This window comes from Lampris incognitus, chromosome 6 (assembly GCF_029633865.1).
Source record: "Lampris incognitus isolate fLamInc1 chromosome 6, fLamInc1.hap2, whole genome shotgun sequence".
NCBI lineage: Eukaryota > Metazoa > Chordata > Actinopteri > Lampriformes > Lampridae > Lampris > Lampris incognitus.
In genome coordinates, this window is record NC_079216.1 from 23,730,735 (window position 1) to 23,758,090 (window position 27,356).

Here is a 27,356-nt window from a genome sequence, read left to right on the forward strand (position 1 = left end):
ATTAACCAAAAAATATCATTAACCAAATAAAAACTGAGTGGTTTGTGCGTGTCAGACCAAGAATTACCAGGGATGTAAAATGGACAAATCCTAGTTTTACAAGCAAAAATCTGTAGCTACTCAACACAGCAGACACAGAAATTTTAACTACTACATAAATGCATCTAGAGTACGTCGAGTGCAGAGCCGCCAAAATACTGAAGAAAGATCTCTGTGTGAGCTTTGTAAAATTGTCCCAGGAGACGCCTCTTTTCCTTGCCCGAGATCTTGGAGTCAAGGTGGATGTTATCTAGCAGCAGCCACAGTTCCTTATTGGTGGTCTTCTTCATAGAGTCAGCATAAATTCTGTTTGAGACCTGCTGATGGAATGAAGAGCCTGGGGAAAAGACAAGACACACACCATGGCTATGAGTAAAGGGAAAACAAAGGGTTTTTAGAAATTAACCCACAAGTGCTTTTTTTAATTTAAAGGAAACATCTCTCCATTCATAAATCATCACAAGATCCAGTGGATGGCGTTTGATTTTTTCCACATTCCCAAAAACATCACAGAGTTGGTCAAGACCTAGTTTCAGGATCTTCAGTTCTGTGTCACAACACAGAACACCACCACCACTTGGCAACATCTGGAAATAGGCATCATGGTGGGCTGCACTATTTCCCCTCTGGCATTCACCATGGCAATGGAGCTTGTCATCCGTGCATCTCGATGGGTGGTGGGAGGCGAAAGGTCCAGGAATGGCCTGTGTCTTCCACCAATCTGGGCGTACATGAATGACTTGACCACCATAGCAACAATGAAACCACGCACCAGGCGCCTGCTGCAGAAACTCCAGGAAAACATCAAGTGGACACGAATGGAGTTTAAACCAAGCAAATCCCGCAGCATCTCAATTGTTAAAGGCCAATTAACAGAGGAACAGTTCTACGTCAGTGATCAACCAATCCCCACAGTCCGGGAGAAGCCCATCAAGAGCCTCGGATGGTGGTACAATGCAGACCTCAAAGACACCCAGCAACTGGAGCAACTTCGTTAGGATACAATCAGCCGCCTAAGGCAAATCAACACACTGCGCTGCCAGGAAGTTGAAGCTCTGGTGCTTTCAGTTTGGGCTTCTACCCCGACTCATGTGGTCAATAACCATGTACGAGGTCTCATTATCTCATGCCAATCGCTTGGAGAGGCTAGTAAACTCACAGGTGAGGAAGTGGCTCGGACTGCCAAAGTGCCCCAGCAGTGTTGGACTTGACGGCAATGGAACCCTCGCACTGCCAATTTTCAGCCTGGTTGAGGAATTCAAATGTGCCAAAGTGAGGCTGGACATGTCCCTCACAGAATCCCGAGACCCGGTAGTGAGAGGAGTTGCTCCAACCCTAGCAACAGGGAAGAAATGGAGCCCAGCTGCAGCTGTACTGGAGGCGAAATCTGCCCTCTGCCGCCGAGACGTAGTAGACCATGTTCAACAAGGCAGAGGTGGCCTTGGCTTGGGAAAAAAAACACCTACCTGGCAAAAGGCAACTACTACCGAACGGTGAACTATGGTGGTAGAGGAGGTTCACCGACAGGAAGAAGCAGCCAGATGTTCTAAAGTCGTAGCACAAACCAAACAGGGCTGCTGGATGAGGTGGGAGGATGTTGAAAAGAGGAAACTAACATGGAGTGAGCTCTGCAGCATGGAATCAAACAGGCCGAGCTTCATCATCAAAGCCACATATGATGTCCTGCCCTCTCCCACAAATCTAAATCTCTGGCTTGGAGAGAATCCATCTTGCTCCCTGTGTACAGCCCCAGCAACCCTCAAGCACATCTTGGTTGGCTGCAAGACCAGCCTCACCCAAGGCAGATACACCTGGTGACACAATCAGGAGCTCAGATGCTTGGCAGCTGAACTCAAGCGCAAGAGGGTTTCCATCAATGCCCAACCCTTCAACAACCAGGAAGGGCCCCGGCGTTTTCCAGCTTTTGTTTGGTAGGGGGATAAACTGAAGGCCAACCCTTCACTTCCTGACTTAGGTTCACTAAACTCAGCCAGGGATTGGGAAATGCGGGTGGACTTAGGCTAGAAGCTCATCTACCCGACAGAGATCGCAACAACCACCTTGCGACCAGACCTCGTCCTCTAGTCCAATTCTTGCCAGCTCACTTACATCATTGAGCTGACAGTCCCCTGAGAGGATGCAATCGATGAAGCGTACGAGCGTAAGAAGCTGCGGTACGCCAACCTAGCAGCTGAAGCAGAGGACAGAGGCTGGAAGGTGAAGGTGCGCCCTGTGGAGGTGGGTTGTAGGGGCTTTGTTGCCAGCTCCACAGCAAAACTCCTGAGAGAACTAGGAGTCAGGGGGCAGGCCCACAGCAGAGCAATCAAAGAGCTAGCCAACACTGCTGAGAGGACTAGCCACTAGATCAAAAGGAGAGACGTCGTCTGGGCTGCCAGGGTGAACAGCTAACCACAGGACACACCCAGGACCGATCAATCTGTGGTGGGCCTGCCTCAGCGGAGGGTGTCTTGTGATAAAAGGCCGAAACACCCTGTGATGCTGAGGTACACAACTGACGATGTGTCCTGGTGGTGGCAATGTCACCTTGGCAGCCATCTCCAGTTTATTTCCCACTGAAACTGTTGCAGCGCAAACACTAGGGATTTTAACAAGCAGTCCTTTTTTTTTGAATTTTATATCTCTGGACCACAGAGTCATCCTATATAATATTAACTCATCTTTATGGTGGAAGACCCTCCCCAGTTTCTGTATACCGCTGTTGAAATGTTTTGACCAGATAGGATAAACATGGGCGCAGCGGCAAACCCATACATGTAGGGAACAACTCCAGCAGGAAAAGATTGAAATGTGATGACAATGTGACTATGCTTTTCAGACAGACAATAAACTTAACTACAGAACAACGCGACGATGTAGTTTAGACTGTCTTGCGTTAGCTCTGGTCCAGAGGTGTGGACTCGAGTCACATGACTTGGACTCGAGTCAGACTCGAGTCATGAATTTGATGACTTTAGACTCGACTTGACAAAATGTAAAGAGACTTGCAACTTGACTTGGACTTTAACATCAGTAACTCATGACTTCACTTGGACTTGACCCTTTTGACTTGAAAAGACTTGCTACTTCCCCCAAACCCAAAGATTAAAAAGTATGTTGACATGGACCGCTCTATCTCTCTTTGTACATACACGTGTGCATCTGCGTGTGTGTGTGTGTGTGTGTGTGTGTGTGTGTGTGAGAGATGGCGCGCTGTCGGCACGACATCCAATCAAATTAGATCCACGTTGTTTTGAGCCGACAGCATCCAACCAATCAAATTACAGGACAACCAATGAAGAATAACAGATAACAAGGCGCCAGTTGGCAAAATGATACCAAAGATAGTTTCGTTTGGGTATAAAAATTACGAGGTGGTCAACAAAAAACGAATTTCAGTATGTAAAACATGCGGGTCGAAGATTACGGACGGAGACGCAACAACTTGGAACTTCGCTCGACATTTGAAGTTGCACAAAGAACGGTAAGTTTTGAATGAAAGCTAACACTAGCTTATCGGCTAAGTAACGTAATTGCTAGCTGCATAGTTAAATCAATGAGAATGTCAACTCACTGTTAACGTCACCTTGCAAACACGGTAATCTGCATCCACTGCGGGTTCATTCCCTTACTCCTACTCATCATATTGTAACAGGACAGTTTGGGATGTTTGAAGCGGGATTGTATAAGGTGCTTAGTTAAGGTGCTTAGTCAGTGTATCACACACACACAGTAGACTGCTGTCAGCAGTAAAACATAAGCAAACCTAATCAAGTCAAGGTCAGTTTAAATGTACTCTATGTTAAGAATATGTGTACGTTACCATTTTAGCTTGCTGCCAGACGAGTTTTTCCCGACAGGAAAGCGAAGTATATCTTACTCTCTCCAGCACACCAGATTCCACTGACAAAAACAGCAATTTTACTTTGCAGCACACGGGAGTTGCTTGTTTACTGCTGCCTCATTGAGGTCGTTTATGTAATTTCGGTAAATCACAACTAAGCTGAACTATCACCGAAGACATAAAATAGCACAAATAAACTTAATGATTGAGGTAGCAGTAGACCAGCAATTTCTGTGTGATGCGAGGTAAAATTACTGTTTTTGTCAATGGAATCTGGTGTGCTGCAGAGTGAATTAACAAGCATATAACTTCAGTTTCCTGACGGAAAGGGCTGTTTGATGGCAAGGTAAAGCAGTGAAAATATTATTAATATAGCGTACAATGACAATGAAATTGATTTTATTAATGTAATGTTACAACACACACACACTAATACAGTATACAATTAATATTAACACAATGTTACGATTGATAGAGTAAAGAGTAGTTTCAAATACAATTCATGTGTGGCTATAAGGGATTTTCTGACATCTGTTTCATATGCTTACCTGTTACAGATTTGAAGAATACCAGATGAACAAAAGCATCATAAATAAACCACAACAGCCTTCAATCTCACAATTCCTGGACAGTCATGTAGGGCATTACAGCATGAGTCATCCACAGCATAAAGCTGTCACCAATGCAATACTGTCCAACTTGATTATTGATTGCAGCTTTCCCGTCTATTGTGGAAAACAAGAGTTTTCGGCACTTTCTGACGGTACTTGACAGTAAGTACAGCCCAGTGTGTTGCAGAACGTTGACATCAAAAACAGAGAGCCTCGCTGAGGAGAGACGTTCAAAATTAAAAACTCAATTGAGCAACACTGACCATGTTTCAGTCACTGTGGACATTTGGTCTGACCGAAAGATGAGGGGATTCCTTGGTGTCACTGTCCACTGAATAGAGAAAGAGGCAGAGAGGATACAGCTAAAGACTAATCTCTTGGCCTGCAACCGCTTCAAAGGCTCACACACAGCTGAACGAATCTGTGACCAATTTGAGTGAATATGTGATGAATACAATATCGAAGATAAATTGCACTACATTGTTAGTGACAATGCTGCTAACATGCGAAAGGCATTCACTGTGTGCTTCCCCAGTGAACAAGAGGATGATGATGACGGAGATCATCTTGATGACCGTGAGCTCTGGTGTGACTTAACCCTGGAAGATCAGCAAACGGTAGATGCTGCTATGGCAAAGAAACAGCGCCTGCAGTGTTTTGCGCACACTCTTCAGCTGGTGGTGGGAGATGGTTTGAAAGAAACAAAAGTGGTATGTCCTTCTCTTTCCAAGTTATCTAAACTTAGCTCACTGCTGCACACAAGCAGAACATTCAAAGATGTGTTTGATAGTGAATTTGGGGAACAGAAAGGCATCCCTGCTGCAGTCAACACAAGATGGAACTCAACACTGAGGCAAGTGAAGGCAGTTCTCCAGTGTGATCATCTAAAGCTCTGTGCTGTTCTAGAAAAGGCTGGGCATAAGGAGTTGTCATTCACACCACGAGAGTGGAATCTGTTGAAGGAGTTGGTGGAAGTCTTGAAGCCGTTTGGAGAAGCAACTGATTTGACACAGGGGGAGAAGGTCGTCACAATCAGTGCAGTTGTTCCATCCGTCTTGTCCCTCAATCACCACCTTGAGAAGCTGAAGTCTCAAGTTCGTTTCCTGAGCGGCCTGGTCAGAAGTCTCCAGGTATCCCTGAAAAAAAGATTTCTTGGGATCTTCATTAACGTGAAAATGGCCAGGACTCAAGATGGGATCACTGCCCCCTTTTCAGACCCAGTGTGCCTCAAAGCAGCCGCCTTGGATCCAGCCTTTTCTCTGCTGTGGGTGGAGCCCCATGTGCTGGTCAATCGTGACATCAAGGCAGAGGTGGCACAACAAGTTAAAGGTAAATATTATTGACTTTAATGCAAATTTTTTCCTCATAATCTGATCTAATTGACTGCAACAATAATTACATTTTTCAGTCTAACACTATCACCAACATCAACGGTAATAAGGGCTCTTTTGTTTCTGCTGTTGCTGTTACATGTTTTGCCAGAATTGATCCTGCAAGATGCTGCAGAGACTGAGCAACCTGTGCCTCTGGTTGATGAAGAAGAGCAAGAGGATCTTGGAGAAGGAGAAGGGCTGTTTGCTGCATACCATAAGAGGCAGAAGAAGGATGTTGGGACCACTCCAGCACTACAGCTAAGTCACTACCTTGACATAGCCGAAGGACAGGCTGCCCTTTTGTTCTGGGCACTGAACATGAAGACTCTTCCTTCACTCTTCCGAGTGGCCATCAGAGTCTTGGCGGTGCCTGCCTCTAGTGCTCCAGTGGAGCGAGTTTTCAGCCATGGTGGCATCATACTACGTCCCCATCGTGCACAAATGACTGACAGACTTTTGGCCAATTTGATCTTTTGCAAATACAATGCAGCACAGGGCCCTGACATAGAAAAGCACAACCCTACTCATTGTTATGTTCATGTATTTGCCCTCAGGACCCCCCTTCCAATCTCTCTCTCTCTCTCTCTCTCTCTCTCGCTCTCTCTCTCTCTCACACACACACACACACACACACACACACACACACACACACACTCACTCACACACCAGTCTCAGTCTCTCTATGGATGCATACCAATTATTTTAGCGGTTTAGCCTCCATGTGTGTGTGTGTGTGTGTATATATATACACTACCGTTCAAAAGTTTGGGATCACCCAAACAATTTCGTGTTTTCCATGAAAAGTCACACTTATTCACCACCATATGTTGTGAAATGAATAGAAAATAGAGTCAAGACATTGACAAGGTTAGAAATAATGATTTGTATTTGAAATAAGATTTTTTTTACATCAAACTTTGCTTTCGTCAAAGAATCCTCCATTTGCAGCAATTACAGCATTGCAGACCTTTGGCATTCTAGCTGGTAATTTGTTGAGGTAATCTGGAGAAATTGCACCCCACGCTTCCAGAAGCAGCTCCCACAAGTTGGATTGGTTGGATGGGCACTTCTTTGAGCAGATTGAGTTTCTGGAGCATCACATTTGTGGGGTCAATTAAACGCTCAAAATGGCCAGAAAAAGAGAACTTTCATCTGAAACTCGACAGTCTATTCTTGTTCTTAGAAATGAAGGCTATTCCATGCGAGAAATTGCTAAGAAATTGAAGATTTCCTACACCGGTGTGTACTACTCCCTTCAGAGGACAGCACAAACAGGCTCTAACAGGTACTATTTAATGAAGATGCCAGTTGGGGACCTGTGAGGCGTCTGTTTCTCAAACTAGAGACTCTAATGTACTTATCTTCTTGCTCAGTTGTGCAACGCGGCCTCCCACTTCTTTTTCTACTCTGGTTAGAGCCTGTTTGTGCTGTCCTCTGAAGGGAGTAGTACACACCGGTGTAGGAAATCTTCAATTTCTTAGCAATTTCTCGCATGGAATAGCCTTCATTTCTAAGAACAAGAATAGACTGTCGAGTTTCAGATGAAAGTTCTCTTTTTCTGGCCATTTTGAGCGTTTAATTGACCCCACAAATGTGATGCTCCAGAAACTCAATCTGCTCAAAGAAGTGCCCATCCAACCAATCCAACTTGTGGGAGCTGCTTCTGGAAGCGTGGGGTGCAATTTCTCCAGATTACCTCAACAAATTAACAGCTAGAATGCCAAAGGTCTGCAATGCTGTAATTGCTGCAAATGGAGGATTCTTTGACGAAAGCAAAGTTTGATGTAAAAAAAATCTTATTTCAAATACAAATCATTATTTCTAACCTTGTCAATGTCTTGACTCTATTTTCTATTCATTTCACAACATATGGTGGTGAATAAGTGTGACTTTTCATGGAAAACACAAAATTGTTTGGGTGATCCCAAACTTTTGAACGGTAGTGTATATATATATATATATATACAACGATTTTTATCAAGGGAGCAACAGGAACTGATTGAGGCGTGAATATATTACATGTAGATTTATGTTTGTGCGTGTTTCTATATCTGTGAGGACCGTAACGGAGGATGTGAACACCCTGGAGTGGAAGGAGAGTTTTTGGGAAGTGTGGATATGTTGAAGATGCGAAGACATTTTTAGAGAAAATGTTTGAAAACTAAAAAAATTAGGACTGTTTTGCAAAACTGAGGATATTTTTGATGAAGATGAACACATCTGAAGAGTCAGGAAACTTTAATAGAATGCAGATCATTTTTTGGGAGTGAGGATATCTTTTATAAAGTGGTGACATGTTTGAAAAGGTTACGGTTACACTTAGGTTTTGAAAGGAGTTAAAAAGACTGGAAAATATTTTTTAGAAAGTGGTGACACATTTGGAAAAGTAAATTTTTTTGGAGGACTGTTTTTGTGATCCTCACTTCATCCAAATACCTGTTTGAGGGTGAAGACATGGTTTTTAGTTTAAGCCTAGATTTAAGTTTTAAGGTGAAGACTGTTTTACAAAAATGAGGATATTTTGAGACGGAAACAAACACTTTTGGAAAGTCAGGACACTTGAAACTTAAGGAAATTTTTCAAAAGTGAAGACACTTCCAGAAAGTCGGTGCAGTTTTTCAGAAGTGATAATTCAGATAAATTTTTTGGGGAGTGAGGATTTTTTTTTTTTTTAAGTGATGACATGTTTGGAAAAGGTTAAGGCTAGATTTAAGTTTTGAAAGGAGTCAAAAGGACCTGTCTAGTTGAAGGTGAAAACGGTTTTGCAATATGATATGAGATCAATACAATACAGGACAGAAACTGCTGTGCAACTAGTTATAGTGCAATATGCTATGGAAATACAATGTCAGCATTTTTTGTGCAAATTACATTTGCATTTGTTTCTTTCAAATGTGTTTGAACAATGTTCTTGCAAAAAAAGGTTTGATAAATAAAATACAGATCTTAAAAGCATACATGATCTGTGTAAATATTATTTCCCTGTTGTTAAAAGGACTCGAAAGGACTCGAAACTCAAACGGTAGGACTTGGGACTTGACTTGAGACTTGATGGTCTTGACTCGGGTCTTGCCTGTCTTGACTCGGGACTTGACGGCAAAGACTTGAGACTTACTTGTGACTTGCAAAACAATGACTTGGTCCCACCTCTGCTCTGGTCCAGGGATCACATTTTAACAAGGGTGCAGACCATAGGCGGTGCTAGGGCATCAGGTATGGGGAAGCTAAATTTGTGAAACATTACAGTAAAAGTAATGAGGAAGTCAGCTTGGTGTGAAGAGGAAGTCAGCTTTGTGTGGAGAGCATATTGCCTTAAGACGGCAATCATATGGATATTAAATCTCCATATTGTCATATGGAGATATGGTTACTTGCTTTCACAAACCAGAATAATAAACGAGTGCCATTACAGGGGTAATACTTCTCATTTGCGCTTACATCCCATTCCTCGGGAACCATAGCATTGAGAAAGTTATCCACACTTCTGTATTTTCCCACTTGGACTACTGCAACTCCATGTATATTGGCATTAGTCAGTCATCCCTGTCCCGCCTGCAACTGGTCCAGAATGCTGCAGCCAGGCTCCTGACAGGTACTCGGAAGAGGGACTATATTACCCCTATACTGGCCTCACTCCACTGACAGACTGTGTGGTTCAGAATTGATTTTAAATTTCTCCTGTTTGTTTATGAAGTCCTAAATGGGCCGGCCCCTTGTATATCGCAGACCTTTTAACCGTCTAGTCCACCTCCAGGTCCCTCAGGTCAGCAGACTTGGGATAAGCTCAGGGGTGACCACGCCTTTGCGGTTGCAGCCCCTAGACTGTGGAACAGCTTTCCCCTCCCTATCAGATCTGCCCCTTCCATCGACTCTTAAGTCCCAGCTGAAAACACACTTTTATTCACTAGCATTTGAATCCTCCTGATGTGGCTGATTTCTGGCTTGTGCATATGCCTGTGTGTTGTTTATTTGTGCCCACGAGCCATGTGCCTTGTGTTTATGTTGGTATTTCTTGTATATTTGTGTTTTAGAATCAGAATCAAGTTTATAGGCCATGTAGGTTTGCACATACATGGAATTTGACTCTGGGTGTGTGGCTCTTTCAGTGTACTTGAAATAGAATAACACGACAACACAACAATCTTCAGATATATACACAAGGATTGACCATATAAAGGGGAAATAAGACGTGAAAAAGTACAGTGGTGCAGAGAATATATAAGAGATGCTGAAATAAACATTGGCGGGTTACTTGCATACATGCCTGAGGTACATGGACATGACAGAGTGTACCACTAAATGTACAATGTACAGCACACTATATACACAATGGTTGGATTAATTTGACAATGTTCAGCATTCATTTGAATGACAGTCCGTGGAAAGAAACTGCTTTTATGTCTGATTGTTTTGGTGTTCAGTGCTCTGTAACGCCTACTGGTTTACGCTTAGTGTGATTCCGTATGTGGTGGGAGTGTTGGAAGAGTTCAGAAGCGTATTTTCCAAACACTGCATCTCAGTTGCTTTGAAACCCCAAAACACGCTGCGCCAGAAGTTGGTCCACCCCAAGGATCAGGTCCCCCAGCACAAACAGAGCATACAGTGTACACGGTTAAGTGCCAGGAGGATTGCCGTAACTTGTACATTGGGGAAACTAAACAAATGCTGGCCAAGAGGATGGCACAACACAGAAGAGCTAACACATCAGGCCAGGACGCCACGGTCTACACCATGTACAGGCCAGTGGCCACTTTTTCAAGGATGCGGATGCACACGACCTTGATAGAGAGGAACGCTGGTTTGACCAGGGAGTCAAAGAGGCCATCTATGTGAAGAGGGAATGACCATCCCTGAGTCGGGGGGGGGGGCAAGCGCTAACATGTCAGGCCAGGACTCCACAGTCTACACCCATCTTCAGGCTAGTGACCACTCTTTAAGGATGCAGATGCACACAACCTTGATAGGGAGGACTACTGGTTTGAACAGGGAGTCAAAGAGGCTATCTATGTGAAGAGGGAATGACCATCCCTGAGCCGGGGGGGGGGGGGGCTAAGAGTACACCTGTCATCATCTATCTTACAATGCTGAAACTGCAACTATTCCCCAATCCTCTGTGAATAGTACACATGGCCATCGAAACTCTAGTTAATAGTGTAGATAAATGTAATGGTGTGATGTTTAATAATGATGATTACAACGTATTGAAGTCCAACAATAGTCACACCCATAATGGCATTGGTTTCGGTCATTATGCAACTGTATTGTTTATAAAGGGTGGGGATACCTGCAGTCATTTTAGACTGAAGATATCACTTAGTTGAGCGATGAAACGTTTCTTTCAGTAAACGTTGTATCCAGATGAACTGATTCACCCTTCTTTGATTTTTTTACCTGGATTATTGAGCATGCATCAAGCCCAAATGTAATATAGTGCCCTCTAGGGTGCCTTTCCAGTAGACAAAACGTGATAAAGTGCCCTGTATGGTGCCCTTCCAGTGGAGAAAATGACAATGTGCCCTCTAGGGTGCCATTCTAGTGGAAAAACATGGTAAAGTGCCCTCTAGGAAGCCTTTCCAGTGGAAAAAACGTGATCCATTGCATTACTGGGTGCCGTTCCAGTGGATCATAAATGCATCACGACTTTCTGCACACTGGTGCCCCACCACATACAGCTGGTGCCCTTTTTTTTTTTTGCTGCTGCCCCTCAAAAAGAGTCCACCATTCCCACTGTATGTGCACTAGCTGTAATCTAATGCTTTGACTTAAGGTTCCTCTAGCTCAGTGGTTCTCAACCTTTTTGGGGTCCTGGACCCCCTGCGTATTTTTGATCTACCCTGAGGACCCCTCCACCTGATCTTGGGGGAGGGGGGTTGCAATTTGATAGAAACAGTAGAAACTGCATTTTAAATTGCTTTATAGCATTTATTCACTCTTTGGGGCAAAAATAAGAGCTTTCAGTTGTAACTTAGATATATTTAACAAAACAGAATTCTTATGCAGTAACTTTCAGATATATGTAACAACAGCATTTTTATGCAGTAACTTTTAAAAATGCAAACGGGAGCGAGATCTCTTATTAAAATACAATAAATTACACTTGTGAAACAGATGTAATTAGAGAAAAAAGTCCTGTTACCCTTTATAGTTTAGGTAGATAAAGGTCTCAGTCACATTTGAGTAAAATAATCCTATTTATATAAATGTCATAGGATCTTTTTTTTAAAGATATTTTATTTTCACGGACCCCTTGCAATTACACCACGGACCACTAGGGGTCCGCGGACCCCCGGTTGAGAAACACTGCTCTAGCTCATACAGATATGGCTGTACACTACCGATATAACACCTATGCAATATTTCCTCATGTTTTGCATGAACTCTAGCCACAAGTTAACGTGTTGTCTTACAGACACACCTTCCCTGTCTGCATCTGCTGAACAGGTCATGATCACTGATTAGTATTTATTACAAGTTAATGTTTATAAGTTGTGTAAAAAAAACTTGCAAGAAATATTAGACACTCAACTGTAGCTTTTAGGAGATGTAATAACTTTTGAAACCAGTTTCCTGGACCTTCAAGAGAGAAATTTCAATGTGGTGTAAAAAATGCACACCCCCAAAGTACAATTCTTCCTCTGTCCTGGTTCAGGTACAATGAGAGATCCTCAACAGTGTGGTTTAGAGCCAATCATTAAACATTAATATCAATGCTATAGCCTCAGCTCAAAATTAAACAGTGTGTGAGACTTCTGCTGTCACTAACAGATTCTCATTTTTAAATGATTTACTGAGAATGATTTTTCATTTTTGTTTGATGATGTATCATCCTCCATCCCATTTACCTGTAACATCTGGTTGCTTCCCCTGTGCAATGCTGGCCAACTTGTCACTCACCACTTTGTGTAGAGCCCCTGGTATCTAAAAAGGTACATACAATGACAAATTTCAATTAACAACTTAATCACAGGATATAACTAAAGCGACTGTAAATGATAATCGTTTCCATTTCTATTTACTAAAATGCCTCTAATCTTTTAAACTGCAAGAATAGCTTAACCAAAGTTTGCACCCTGGACACTTACAGGCACATTTACGGATTCTATAACTGTTAGTATTACCATGAAATAAATATCTGCTAGAATAAAGATCTGTATTGTAGATACAGACCATCTCCAGATCACTACTGAGAGGAGCATCAGATTTCAAATCAATCAATCAATCAAGTTGCATTTTATATAGTGCTTTTCTAGCTGCAACAGCCACTCAAAGCGCTCTACAATTCTTTTATAATACGTAATACAGTCTCTGTTCACTTATTTCCAGGTTTAGAAAAGATGCACTGGACATAGAAATTCAATTTAAGTGTGCGCAGAACATAGATGCTGAATAAGTAAATTCTCTTTCAGACTGGATTTTCACTTGAGCGGACCCAGATGTTTAAGTGCCTTCAGAAAGTATGCATCTCCCTTAAAATTGCAAGGTGTAACAGGAACAAGATGTGAAAAATTTCAATGCATTAAAATAATTTCGCCTCTCTTCACGAGGAATACATTCTACAGATTTATGAAACAATTTTCAAGAATAACTGAGTTTCGGAAATGACAGATGCATGTTCAACATGTAGAAAAACATCTACCCCCCCCCCCCCCAAGAGTCATTACTATGTAGACAGGCCTCTGAAAGCAAATGCAGTTATGAGTCTCCTTGGGTACATCTGTATGAGCTTTGCACAGATTAGATTTTAGAATTTTTGCCAATTACTCTAAGTAAATGTATTCCAACTCTACCAAATCAGACGAAATGTATTGGTCAACAGCAACTTTCAGGTCATACAACAGATTCTACGAATAGGATTTAGACTTTAGTCACCCTAGAACATGTATTAATATAAATTGTTGGCGGTTTTGCTGAGTACTTTTGTTAATTGCCCATCTTCTTCAAGGCCTCCTCATTAGCGAGGGTTGCCAGCACCACCAGGATGACATGCTTGCCAAACAAGTCTCCTCCAGTTCCCCATACAGAACATGAATCGTGGCCCTAAATGCAGATTGCTTGTTTACGTTAAACAAGTTCCCTCAATGATTTGCCTTTATTTCCTTCCCAATCTTACCCTTGAAGGCAACAAGTTTTCCAGTCCCTCTGCCACCGTCATACTTGACTATGGTGATGGTGTTCTCAGTATTAGTGTGTGCTTGGTTAGCACCAAATATAACATTTTGCTGTCATGCCAAAGTTCATTTTTAGTCTCATCTCATCATCAGCCACTTCTCTGGGGTCGGGTCGCAGTGGCAGCAAGCTAAGTAGAGCATTCCAGACGTCCCTCTCCCCAGCAATGCCCTCCAGCTCCTCCTGGGGGATCCCAAGGTGTTCCCAGGCCAGATTGGACATGTAGTTCCTCCAGCAAGTTCTGGGTCTACCCCGGGGTCTCCTCCCAGTTGGATGTGCTAGAAAAACCTCCAAAGGAAGGCACCCAGGAGGCATCCTATTCAAATATCCAAACGACCTCAACTGGTTCCTTTCGACGCGAAGGAGCAGCAGCTGTACGCCAACCTCCCTCCGGATGTCCAAGCTCCTCACCCCATCTCTAAGGCTGAGCCCAGACACCCTACGGAGGAAACTAATTTCAGCCGCTTGTATCGGCAATCTCACACTTTTGGTCACTACCCAAAGCTCATGACCATAGGTGAGGGTTGGAACGAAGATTTTTAGTCTCATCAGATCATAAAATCTTCATCAATAAGGTTACAGATTTTCTCATGTTCTCTAGTAAATTCCAGGTGTGACTTAAAGTTGGCCTTTCTCAGAAACAGCTTCCTTCTAGACACTCCTCCAAAGAAGCTGAATCTGTGAAGTGCTGAGGAGATGTTGATCTCTGGACAGTGTCTCCCAATTAAGCAAATAACTTTTGCCTCTCTGAGTGTTGCCAGATCATGGTAGTCTGATGTGCCATATTTTTTCTGTTTTATGTCAATGGACTTTACAGTGCTCCTAGGTATGGTCAATGCTTTTCAAACATTACACAGAACTCACAGGCCTTCCTATGTTTATGTTGCTGACTCTTTTAAACTAACAGTCTAAATTGTAACGCTTTCTCAGTTACAGATATATTGTTGGCATACTACCAGATATTTTTCCATGTAGATTATCTATCAGGATTCCCAGATCATGATTCTGTGCACTTACGTGGTTGCCTCAGTATTTCTCCCTTCTGAGTAAGTGCTTCATAACAGTAGCCAATTATAGGGTCGAGAGTCCAAGGATAGAGGGTGCCATATGTCACATATTGTACTGATTGTAAAGCCCTTCGGGGCGACATTGTGATTTTGGACTATACAAATAAACTTGACTTGACTATAGATCTCATTATTGTAACTTTTTAGGGGTAAGTGTTCAATTGGAGTGATCTCACAGGTAAATGTGGTAGTAGTAGTTATATAATAAAGTGTGATCAGGGTAACATGTATTTCTTGCTCAGCTGTTCAAATCCCACCATTTTTTTCACATAAAACTGTTTAGACTCCAATACCTGCCCCCACCTCCAAGCAGAAGAATAGCTGTCTTGCACCTGGGTAAAATTGATATGCACTTTAATTAGAATGTGTGATTATTTTAGCAGTTCCCTTCCAAATCTTTGCCATTCCATGCTCTTAAGGTTGTATTAAGAACCTTGTTATGGTCCTAAACATAAGATTTTATTTTTCCCATAACATCAATGGAAGACCTGATAATGGCATTACCCACACTAACCAAATCAATGTCCAACCACAAAGAGTCTGGGTTATTTCTTACTCTATCCAAGATAATGAAATTGGCAGGCTATTTGGTAGAATTTAATGTTTGGGGCCAATAGGTTGTTTATTTTGTGGCAGCTGCATCTTGGTGGGTCTCAACTGTCATTTTTTTCATGTTCAAGGTAAAAATACTATACCAACTGTATATTCTTGATGGTTTTATCATTGACAAAGAAGGGAATGGATAGAAAAGCCTTGGCGATATATTTATTAGTTCAGTCTCTTACAACTAATGCTGGAGAATAATACTCCCTAGCATGAACAGCTCATCATCATCATCCTCAATCTTTCATCCACCCATTATCTTGCTCTCAGGTATGCTGGAGCCTATTCCAGCAGTCATTGGCAGGCGGGGAGACACCCTGGACTGGCCGCCCAGCCATCTCTCACACACACACACACACACACACACACACACACACACACACACACACACACACACACACACACACACACACACACACACACACACACACACACACACACACAGGGACAATTTCGTATGGCTGATTCACCTAATTTACATGTCTTTGGACTGTGGGAGGAAACTGGAGCCCCTGGAGGAAACCCACACAGACATGGGGAGAACATGCAAACTCCACACAGAGGATGACCCAGGATGACCCACCAAGGTTTGACTACCCCGGGGCTCGAACCCAGGACCATCTTGCTGTGAGGTGACTGCGCTAACCACTGCACCACCGTGCCGCCCCTGAATCTTTCAAAACTTGTTAAATGTCAGTTGCAATCCAGTCCTAAGGGACTCGCTGTATTGGTGGTTTTCTATTCTGCCAGGTAGCCAATTACGTTCACATGTTGTGATTAAGTGCCTAAAATATCTGAAACAACAGGTCAATGTAATAAACTCACTAGTAGAACAGAAAACTAGCAGTACTGGGGGTACCCGAGGGCCAAGAACCACTGATTTAGAATTTAGATGTCGCAAATGTCCCCAGATAAGTAAAACCCTGAGTGGACCATCTAATATTTAAGCCACATGGGACAGACCTCTGTGTGTTCCCAGGGGCATAGCTTCAAATTTATCCTGTACAGAGAGAATTCACTAAGTTGACTTATAATGTTGAGAATTACATTAATAGATTGTGGCTTTGTGCTTAAAAAAATAAGTAATTTGTGTACAAAGCCATTTCATGGTGACAATATCCCACAGATATACCCCCAAATATGTGGGTAATATCCAATAGCTTTAGTGGCTCAATCATGACAGACATAGCGATGGCCACAGCAGGCATCCATATCTTGTTCCTCTCCCTTGTTTAAAGTATTCAGAGAATTCACCATTAATGACTACTGTTGCCATTGGTTGGGAAGCGTTTATGTTTATAATGTTATGGAAAACCCTCTCTAATCTCAAAACTTTTACTACAGTCAGTAATTTGAAGTCAACATTTCGAGGACAGGCTGGGCAAATATCAAGAATATTAATCCTCTGGTATGACTTTTTTTTGGAGCAGGCTTATCATTTGCTTCTGTGACAGTCCTAAGAAAGGTACCTACTTCAAAGCAATGATTAAATAGCTCAAGTAAAGGTCCCATGAACAAAGATTTAAACTTTATAAAACTTAGTACGGAAGCCATTCCAGGCCTGGGGCTTTTCCTGAATGTAAAGAGAGAAGGTATTGAATTTTAATATATTTCTAAAGTTACCTAAATAATTCATTTCATTCTGACATTTTAGAAAATTACCTCTTTAGAAGGACATGTAGAAAACACATCTCATTTAAATTTATTTTAATTTCACTTTGAAACAGAAAAATAATGTGAAAAGACGATGTCAAGTTTAGGGGGAAAATTAGTTTCAGATTCTGGAATTTTGCATTCCCATACCTTGAAAATTTCCTGTAGGTTGCTGAGCATGAAAACCATCATCAAGTCTTCTCTTTCCTTAGAGAGAGCCCTGCTGGGGAGGATAGCCCTGCAGAATGACCTTTTCAGTACTAATCTGTTCTCCATCTGAAAGTGTGATATCATATATTTAGTCTTCTGAAAGTAAAAGAACACCAGAATTAAACAAACGTTACCCTTTCAAAAATGTATTTGTTCTGAACAAACACCTCCACTGAAAATCTCATCCATCCAAAACTGCCAACTACAGAAATTACTCATCCAGAAATAATTTAAAGACCTGGTATTAAGCCACCAGGTGTACAGGCAATGAGCTATACACGCCATTTCAAAATCAGGCCAGTTGTGACATTACAGGTGACTGATCAAATCCAGCCAATCAAGTTTACACTGGTTGCCTCATCGCCTTTGCATCTGGTGGCATAACACCAGGTCTTTAAAAATGAATGTAGGTCCGCGGTGGCCTAACGATCTAAGCATCAGCTTTGTGTCGACGCAGTTGCCCACTGGGGACTGGGGTTCACACCCCAGTCTCGTCAGATCCGACTATGGCCGGACTCGATGAAGCAGCAATAATTGGCAACGCTGTCTTCGGGACGGGGGGTGGAGTCGGCTTGTGTTCGTCACATGAATGCGTCTCTGTGTGTGTCGTAAAAAGCAGTGGTTCGGCCTGGATTCGCCTTGTCACGAAAGTGGCGAGCATCTCCTTTGAGATTGCCAGCCGGAGAGATGCAGTTGGCGAACGCATGCAGTACGAGGGTGGGTGTTTGAACTAAAATAGGAATCGATTGGCTACTAAATTGGGAGAAAAAAAGGGAAAAATCAGATTTAAAAAAAACAAAAAAAACAAAGACCAATGGAGGTTAAAGATTTTGATCGGTTTAGCAAACATTCTGGTTTTGAAAAAGGTGGTAGGTGTGGTTACCCTCTTTATTTTTGGTTATGAAACATCTAGACATGCATGTGATGACAGCCAGGCAGGTCTTTAGGAGTTCCACTGGACTAGGCATTTCTTTCATTCTTACAATCCTCCTCCTCATTTCCTTTTTAACTTATTCTTGGGCCGCTCTGGTGGCCGAGCGGAATAAACCGCCGTTTTTGCAATCTGCTCATCATGTGGCTGGGAGGTTCGTATCCCAGACTTGCTATAACCAGTCACAGCCAGTGTCCACGGGGTAAGGCATTCATTAGGCCACCCTTACCCGAGGGATAGTGGGTGTAGATCGGTAGTGTTAGGGGATTCGTCATTCTCCAGTGACCCCTCTGGCTCATCCGGGCCCCTGCAGCCAAGCTACTGAAAGCATTCTCCCTACGTGTCCTTCGTGGCCTGAAGGTAATGCAATCCATGCGAGGCTTCAGTGTGTAAAATAGCGAGAGCAGTCGACACCAGTTTGAAGGGAGCTGGTGTTACGACTATCTCCTTCCTGTGGAAACGTGAGCCAGGGGAGTTATTCGACAAGAGTTCCGGCCATATGCCATTGGGTTATCGGGTGGGATAAGGGGAAAAACTGGAAATACATTTAAAAAAAAAACAAAACTTATTTTTTCCCCATTTCCATTCCATGATTATTTGTAAAATTAGGAAGATGTATTATGACATAAACTATTGATTGATGTAAATGACTGAAAATAAAGAGCTCATACAACAAAAGATATCAATCAGTCTTCGAAAGTTGCTTTACAAGCACAATCCATCAACAATTTCATAAATGCCACCATTTGAAATTCAACCACTTAGAATCCCTCTGGATCACTTCCCCAAATCCTGTGACATTACATATGCTCAGCACACAATATAAGAGACTAAGCACTGGGATTGCAGGCCATCACAATCATTAGCTGTGCTAAAGGAATAGGTGGTTAGTCTAATTTCTACTGGCAGCCTTCCAAGCCACTTTCCCTTTTGTCTGCAGAAGTTGATCTGGATTTAAGCCTTTTTGCTCCCTCTGTGCTTTATTGTGACACTGGTGGAGTTTCTCAGCATTGAGTCTATATGATAGCATACATTGCTCTTCGAGCCAACTGCATGGCACCTCCTAGTGGCATTAAAAAAAGCAAAAACGCTTAACTTTCTCATAAATAGCCAAATGAAACTTTTCTTACAGATTCTCAATATTACAATCTACCAACCCATCCACATATTACATTTTCCATCTCATTAACACTGCAAGGAACGGAATATTTTGGGACCAGGAAATTTTTTTGGTATTATGCGAAGTTCAGACTTGAGGGGTTTATTATATGTTGTAAAAGAACGCCATGTCTAGCGGAAGATGTGGCTCCAGTAATAGTTCCTCTGGGCCAGTTTTCACCTAAATGCCACAAAACTGCAAATTAAAAGTCAGTGTGAGAACCTCACCTCTTTATCTAGTTTTATCTCATGCGGGTCAGCAGCAAGATCCATGAAAGTCAGAAGCCTGCGCAGCTCTTCTCTTGAGCTTTTTCTCAGCAGCTTCAGACATAGTTGCAGAGCCTCAAGAGCTTTGTCCCATTTTGCATTCACTGAGAGGCAGGAGGGAAAAAAAGAAGCAAGGAAATAAAGGGAAGGCATAGAGATAGGGGTTGACCCAGATGTATACAAATTCTAGCTCAGGAAAATGTGTGGTGGCTAACTTTCTTCATTGCAACACATTTTTATAACAGTCTCTTTGCACCAGCTGTGTTGGAAAACCCAAAAAAGACCTCAAAGGATAAGTTAAGAGCAGTAATTTCTTAATAATGTAGGAGGTCTTGATGGCTTTCATTCTGTGCCTAGCATTAATGTTAAGCAATCAAACTTTTCCTACCCATGCCTAAAATATGACTACAGACCTAGTTTCATAAAAAGTTTCCATTCTTAAGTCTGGACCATGGCAAGCTCATAATTTGGCAAATTATCAGCATATCTGTCCTCAGCTCTCATTGCAGGTCTTACCCAACAGATCAGTGATGGCTGTGTAGACATCGGTCATGTGTTGGGGCAGCAATGGAGGTCTGCCTGCGTGGTTGTAGTGTTTGTTTAGGGTCCCATATAACAGCAGCTTACACTGGGTCAAACCATCTGGAGAGAGCCCAGACTGGCTGTCCTGACAACAGCCTTGAGTGGACACGACTTTCTGCTGCCCCACTTAATGCACAAATGGAAAATAATATTTTATTCCTCAGCTTATTCATGTGGTAAACCATTGCCATCTGCATGCACCTGACATTAATAGCTGGCGGTCTGCGCATGAACCCAAAAATTTAACATGAACTAATCCGACCTTAGTTTTGGGGGGCAACGCGAATAATTAAACCTGGGGGCATGTTTACATCAAGATTTTTCCCCCCCCACAGTGTTGAAAACATGCAACACTTGTAAAATCCCTTTTAATCTTTAATAAACTTAATTGGCATGGGTTTTGTGCACAAAACATCATATGAACATGCATAGATAAAAAACATAAAACCCATTTGCCGATTTGAATCTTATCCAAGTGTAGCAGTTTTTTTTGTGCTTAACGCATACTTGCCCTGTGCATGTGGACTGACCATCATGATACTTGAAGCAGCAACTGCACTGTGCACTTTACCTTCATCATGGGTGCCACCACCCTCTGTTATGTAATCATAGCTGTCCTGATCTTGAGCGAAACACTTGGACATCTCTCTACTTAGCTCCACAACTGGCTGATCGGAAAGGAAGTCCAAACAGTCTAGAGCCGCACAGAGCCACGCATCATCCCTGAAGGAGGAGGAATAGGAGGGTGTAACATGGTAGTATTTGTTCTTTTCCTTTATCATGACCTTATTTGGATGGGGTAATACACAAGTTGTAAGACTAAAAAAAAATTTAAAAAAAAATCAAGCAAATATTGGTGTCAATCAGTAACCCCTACAAAAAAATTACGTAAAACCAACATAATGGGGCAAAATTAAGTCTGTTCAGTCCTGAAGATCACTGCTGTTGTGGCAGCTGGACTGGTGCTTAACCGCTTTAAGATCCCAGACAGCCATTCAAATTGAGATTTGCAAGTGTTATGTCAGTGCTTTGCCCAACACTTAATAGTTAGTTTTTGTAACATAACAACCTGTCAAAATAAATGCAGGTCTCTAAACTACCTCCGTGTGTGTGTGTGTGTGTGTGTGTGTGTGTGTGTGGGGGGGTGGGGGTGGGGGGGTTCTGATGGGCAGAGTTGAGTGACGTGACCAAGTTAAAGTAGGAAGAGACGAGTAGAGGAGAAATGGCAATGCGTGCAAAAAACAAAACAAAAAGAAAAAAACAACAACTCAATCTTTTTGGATTTTTCCAAAAGAGAAGGAAGGGTAAGAATTTAGGCTATGTAGCAACTTTTCAGTAATGTTTGCAATTGCCTGTTGATTTATGATATGAATTGGATTCGGCACCTACAATCATGATGAAGAGAAAGTTTCTTCATCATGATTGTAGGTCTGGTTTATCTAGCAGGCCATACTCGTCTGATCCCACATCATACTTTTATCGTTCTTTAGCAGGGTTTTTCTCGTAAATAAATCAAATTTCAATAAAATGAACCAAAACGGTAATGACTCATTAATTTTACTATAGGCACAAACAAAAGTTAACCATCGTATCGATTTAAATCTAAATGAACTTCAAGTAAATAAACAATTAACTTTATGCCACTATGTTTGGGGGTATTGTTTAGATACTACTACAGTTAGATCATGTAATGTAATTAGAATGCAATACAATCTAGTTATGAGTTTCGTTTAAGTTTAGTATATCCTGGTTTTGCAGAGGGCAGCAAAGACGAGCTGCAGCAGCAGCAGCTGAGTCAGAATCAGGTGAGGAGACTGGTAACAACAATGTGGTGTTACTTTGTGCGTTTGTGTCAGAGAGAATAAGAGGGAAGCAATTTTGATTAGCTAAAATGCTAATGCTACTCATACATTGGAATGAATTTTGTCAACTGCAAATGTCAATATAGACAGCTCAATGTCATGGTGTACCTTTTAAAGTTACACTGAAATAACACGTTTTCATTTTAGCTTATTTTATCATGCCATACAACATTTTGACAATTTATGTCAAATAAATAAATAAATATTGAAATCACATTATTTTGACTTCCTGAAAAATATATAAAAATATAACTCTTCTGTGGTGACTTCATTGTAACGTGTATCACAAGGTACATGAAAATTCCTACCACAGTAGGAGTAAACAACAGTTTTTGAGGTACACATTTCAATTTTTCAATGATTAAGACATGTACTTTGAATGCAAATAAGGTGCCAGAGTGCATAAAAAAACATCAAAATAGAGCTTGTTTATAAAAAAAAAATTCCAGGTGAGGATCCCCCCCGGACCCCCCTACAGAAGTCTGGTCTAAGCCCCAAATTTCCTGAAATCCTGGAAACGCGCCTGACACCAATATTTAGCAACTGATTACTTTAACCACAGTACTGCTACACCTTTGGTGACTTAGGCTGTGATAAGTTGATGGTCAACTGCTTTGATACTTTTAAGAAAGATTTGGGCATTTTTGAGGTCTATCCTTTTTTATACTCATCACTCATATGGCACATAGATAGGTTTCATTTTCATAGCCATTCAACCTTTTTTTCATACTCCATACACAGATCCACCTTGCTAGAATTCAATTCAAAATTTATGATGCAATTAATAGGGAACAAATCCACAATCCTTGCTCGATGTAAAAAAAACAAAAAAAAACACTCCACAGTTTAGCCAAAGCCAACATGATGCTATATTAGTCTATCATAGTGAATTTGAGATCATTTTAAAGGTTTAAGTCATTTTACTACCAAATTTCTTCTTAGGGTTCGCTTTGCTGTGCCGCAGCGGAGTGACTCCAACCAGGAACTGGTTGTGGGCTTTGTTGCAGGAAGTAGCAAGGTAGGAAAATGACCGACACCCAAGTTCTGAAATTACCACTTGAATTCACTATTACAGACTTCTGTAAAACCATGGAGTATTTTCTTTGCACTGAATAATGATTGTGGATTTGTCCCCCATCAACTTCATTGAAAATTGGACAGCAGGATGGAGCTTTGTGTCCGATATGAAGAAAAGGTTGGAAGACAGTGAAAATGAAACTTAGATATATGTACTAGATGAGCAGTGAGTGTAGGGATAAGTTTCAACATTTCTCAACTATTCCTTTAAGAGTCGCTGGTGGTCTGATGAGTGAACAGAGCAATAAGTCCAAACTAAATGTGCATGTGTGAAAGATGAGGTTAGATTGTGATGACTTAAACAATTACAGCAGTAAACAACAGCAATATACATTGAGCTAAACATACTGCGAGTCCCTGAAGGTCTTGAGGACTTGTCTGTCAAGGCAATTGCTGCTATAGATGAGGTGGGGGTTGCTTTGTACTGACAGGTGTGGTTGAGGGGAATGAGAGCAAGGGCACTGGTTGCACTGAAGAACTCCCTCCAGCAGTGGGAGCTCAACCAGCCTTAGCAGCTTGAGCACTGTCTGCTCCCGCCATATTTCATCTATCGCTACAAAGACAAAGGGAAAGAGCAACACAGACAGATAACAAAACAACAATTTTCACTAAAAAGTTTAATTCCTGTATCTAGTGGAAGCGAAATGGGGTTTATCTAAAATCAGCTTTGCCTTCTTCAATCCCTCCCTCCCTTTTACATTCCTCCACATAACAAAAGCCAGTCAACATAGATTATTTTCAGGCCCTTTTCTACACACCATTTACAGTCTTTGATGAGTAGTGTAGTTGACCAAGATTGAAATATGACTAGTTGATGATCAAATATAATGCAAACAGATCTGATCACATGGCTGGCTTACATGACTGTGGTAACACAGAGACTGCTTGTGCCGTACTGGGACTCTGACTCAAATTCTCTATGCCTGTTTCCAATAACTGTTCAACTTTAATGGCCGGCTCCGGTTGGTTGACTTTCACTGGAGGACAAGTCTGGTTGGATCTGACTGAGTTGAATGGCTGAACAGGTGCACCATGGGGACATTCCTGCTCTTCTTTCCTATACAACAAGACACACTGTTGAAATGTGGAAATGCCTATGACTTGGCAAGCAATTTAAGTATTGTAGGGCACACTTGTTGGTTTAATAACATTGGAATTACACCATAGAGGCATCTCCTGAAAATTGTACATAAACTCTGTAGCACTAATTTCATAGTACAGCAAAATGTTACAGGAAAGGATCTGTGATAAAACATAAAACTAAAATCACAGGTTAAAATGACACTGAAATGTATAAATGCAGACATTTCACTTTGATACCCTATACCTGTCTGATGGAAGGCTGCAGAAGAATTTCTGGATCCCCTGGCTTAGCACACCTTTCTCCAGCTGATCAACTGACGGAGTATGCGTGTTTGAAAACCTGTGTGATACTTAAGACAGTTACTGTATAGCCAAGAAGCTACAATGGAAGATAACTTAAGTCATTACTCTTGGAATGCACATCAAAAAATGCATTATTCCTCCCTTTGGAAGTAAGGCTTACAGTCAATCAGTGTCTTCCAGGAATTGTGTTACTGCTTTGTCAAAGATGTAACCATACAAGAAGTGCTTCATGAAGTGTGTGTGTGTGTGTGTGTGTGTGTGTGTGTGTGTAGACAGAGAAAAAAAACGAGTGTTTCAAAATAACCTGTAGAGGGCACTCTTGCTGTCCTTAAACACATCCCGTTTCTTATCTTTCCCAAACACATGGGTTCCTACTGCTTCAAACACCTTGCAGTCCAACAGGGCCTGGCACACACACATTACTCTGTCCCGTGACACGGTGGCGGCTTCAGTTATGATGAAAAGGACATTTTCAAATTAGAGCAGTTTGCAGACATCATACATTGTAGTAATTAATAACTTTTGGTAGAAGACAACACGCTTATCAAGGAAGGATTACTGTATCAGGGCATTTAGAGTATATTAGTGTGTCATGTCAAAGGTCACATGAACATTTATCAAAAATTTCATCCCTCTTTATTTGTAATATATCACCATCATGTAATAATGATCAAAGTATCCCATAATTTGAACATAGTAAATATCAAGACATGTGCAGCCTCAGAAGTCAAGAGATAAACACACACACACATATACACACACACACACACACACACACACACACACACACACACACACACCTTCAAGGCTCTTGATTTGGGAAATGTAGTCTGCCAACACATCCACAGCTTCAGAGCCAAGGAAACAGTCGCTGTGGGACTTTAAGTGGACTCGTCGATGCTTAACTTTCACTGACGACTTGAGATAGGATACGAGGTTACTCCACATGGAAGTGGACTCAGCTGGCTTCATAACCATTCCATGAGCTACAGGAGAGCAGAAGGGAAGGTGAAAGGAATAAATAACTGGAAAATTACAAGAATAAGTCCAGAAAATCACTGAGACAAAATCTGTTGAAAAACGCGGTTTAGAGGGGGATGAGGACAGGTACCGGTGGCTGTGTGTGTGTGTGTGTGTGTGTGTGTGTGTGTGTGTGTGTGTGGTTGGAGTAGAGGAGGGGGGGGATAGGTTATGAGAGGATAGGCGATAAAGAATGAAAAAAAAAAACGAAACAATCAACGTAAAAGTTCAGCACAGGAAGAGGGAGAGAAAGCGACTGAAACAAGCATCAGTTAACAAGGAAGCGACTCTAAAAACTAAGAATGACTTGAGATGATGGTGTGAAAACAATAATCACCAAGAAATAGCACGTGGATTTCGCGTGAACTGTGAATCATACAGATGCCGATAGAGTGTGCGTGTGTGATCTGCGTGAGCCGAAGAAACGACAACACCTTGCTGCAGAAAAAGACTAAGAGGATGACCTTGAGGACGCACACACAGCTTTTGCTCCAGCCTGAGCGCCGCGGCCTTCTCTCGTACGGACGCCATTTTCGTCAGCGGAAAAGCGCGTGCAGAGAAACGCGCACCTTATATCGTCCTCTCCATCCGTTATGAGTGTGCAGGTTCAGAGTCAGCCGCTAGATGGCAGCAGTCCGTTGACGTCACTTTCCCGAGTTGGGTTTCGCGTTACCTGGCTAGTTCCGGTCTGAGAGTTGTAAAATTCAGATGACTTTACTTAAGGAAAAAAAAGAAGAAGAAGAAGAAGAAGAAGAAGAAGAAGAAGAAGAAGAAGAAGAAGAAGAAGAAGAAGAAGAAAAAGATTAAACAAACAAGGGAAAACGGCATTTGTCTGTGCTGATCTGGCCTAAAAAGCGACCTTTGACTTTCTCCTTCACTTGATTACGCGCGCAACGGATACCAAGTAAAGTAAAAATGACGAGTCAGCAAGTCGTTCAGAACACTGTTTTAATTAAAGTAGGCTAAGCGTGAATAAGAGGCGCAATAATTTATGAAATAAACTAGTTTATGTTTAGAGAACTTAAGGCAGTTTTCCGACTTACCTTGACTGACATTTGTGACGGTGAGTGAGTTTTCCAGTCACCCTTACTCACATACAGCTCACTGAAAACGGGTTATTTGAAATTAGAATTGTAGTTAAAAAGACGGAAGGTTTTTTTAATTTAGAGGAAAATGGACCAAAAAAAACCCCAAACAAAAACAAAACAGAATCTAGCCAATAACGCTGCTGGTTAATTGACTTAATGTCCTTCGGTTGTTATTCCCATGGTCATCAACGTTGTTGATCCCTCTCTTTCATGGAGAAGTTGTTTGATATGTTCTGTTGTGACTATTTTATTTAGCTCGTGACTGCTTTTTATTGTCTATGTGTTGATTTATGGGAATGAATGAGCTATTTATATTTATATGTGGCGGCACAGTGGCCCAGCACTGTTTTTCACAGCAAGAAGGTCCTGGGTTCGAACCCCAGGCCGTTCCGGGTCTTTTCTGTGTGGAGTTTGCATGTTCT

At 41.9% G+C, this 27,356-nt stretch overlaps 1 protein-coding gene across 1 annotated transcript; it reads right to left on the reverse strand.

Annotated features, from left to right (window-relative positions):
• Positions 1 to 164: 164 nt before the first annotated feature.
• On the reverse strand, positions 165 to 26,377 carry LOC130114494 (DEP domain-containing protein 7-like). The gene is made up of 12 exons (XM_056282374.1): positions 26,311 to 26,377; positions 25,627 to 25,812; positions 25,131 to 25,272; positions 24,768 to 24,863; positions 24,301 to 24,497; positions 23,789 to 23,993; positions 21,133 to 21,224; positions 20,436 to 20,564; positions 19,881 to 20,023; positions 17,504 to 17,629; positions 12,707 to 12,782; positions 165 to 376 (listed from the first exon to the last, which is right to left on the reverse strand). The coding sequence occupies exons 1-12, from the start codon at positions 26,375 to 26,377 to the stop codon at positions 165 to 167; spliced, it is 1,671 nt and encodes a 556-aa protein (XP_056138349.1).
• Positions 26,378 to 27,356: the final 979 nt, after the last annotated feature.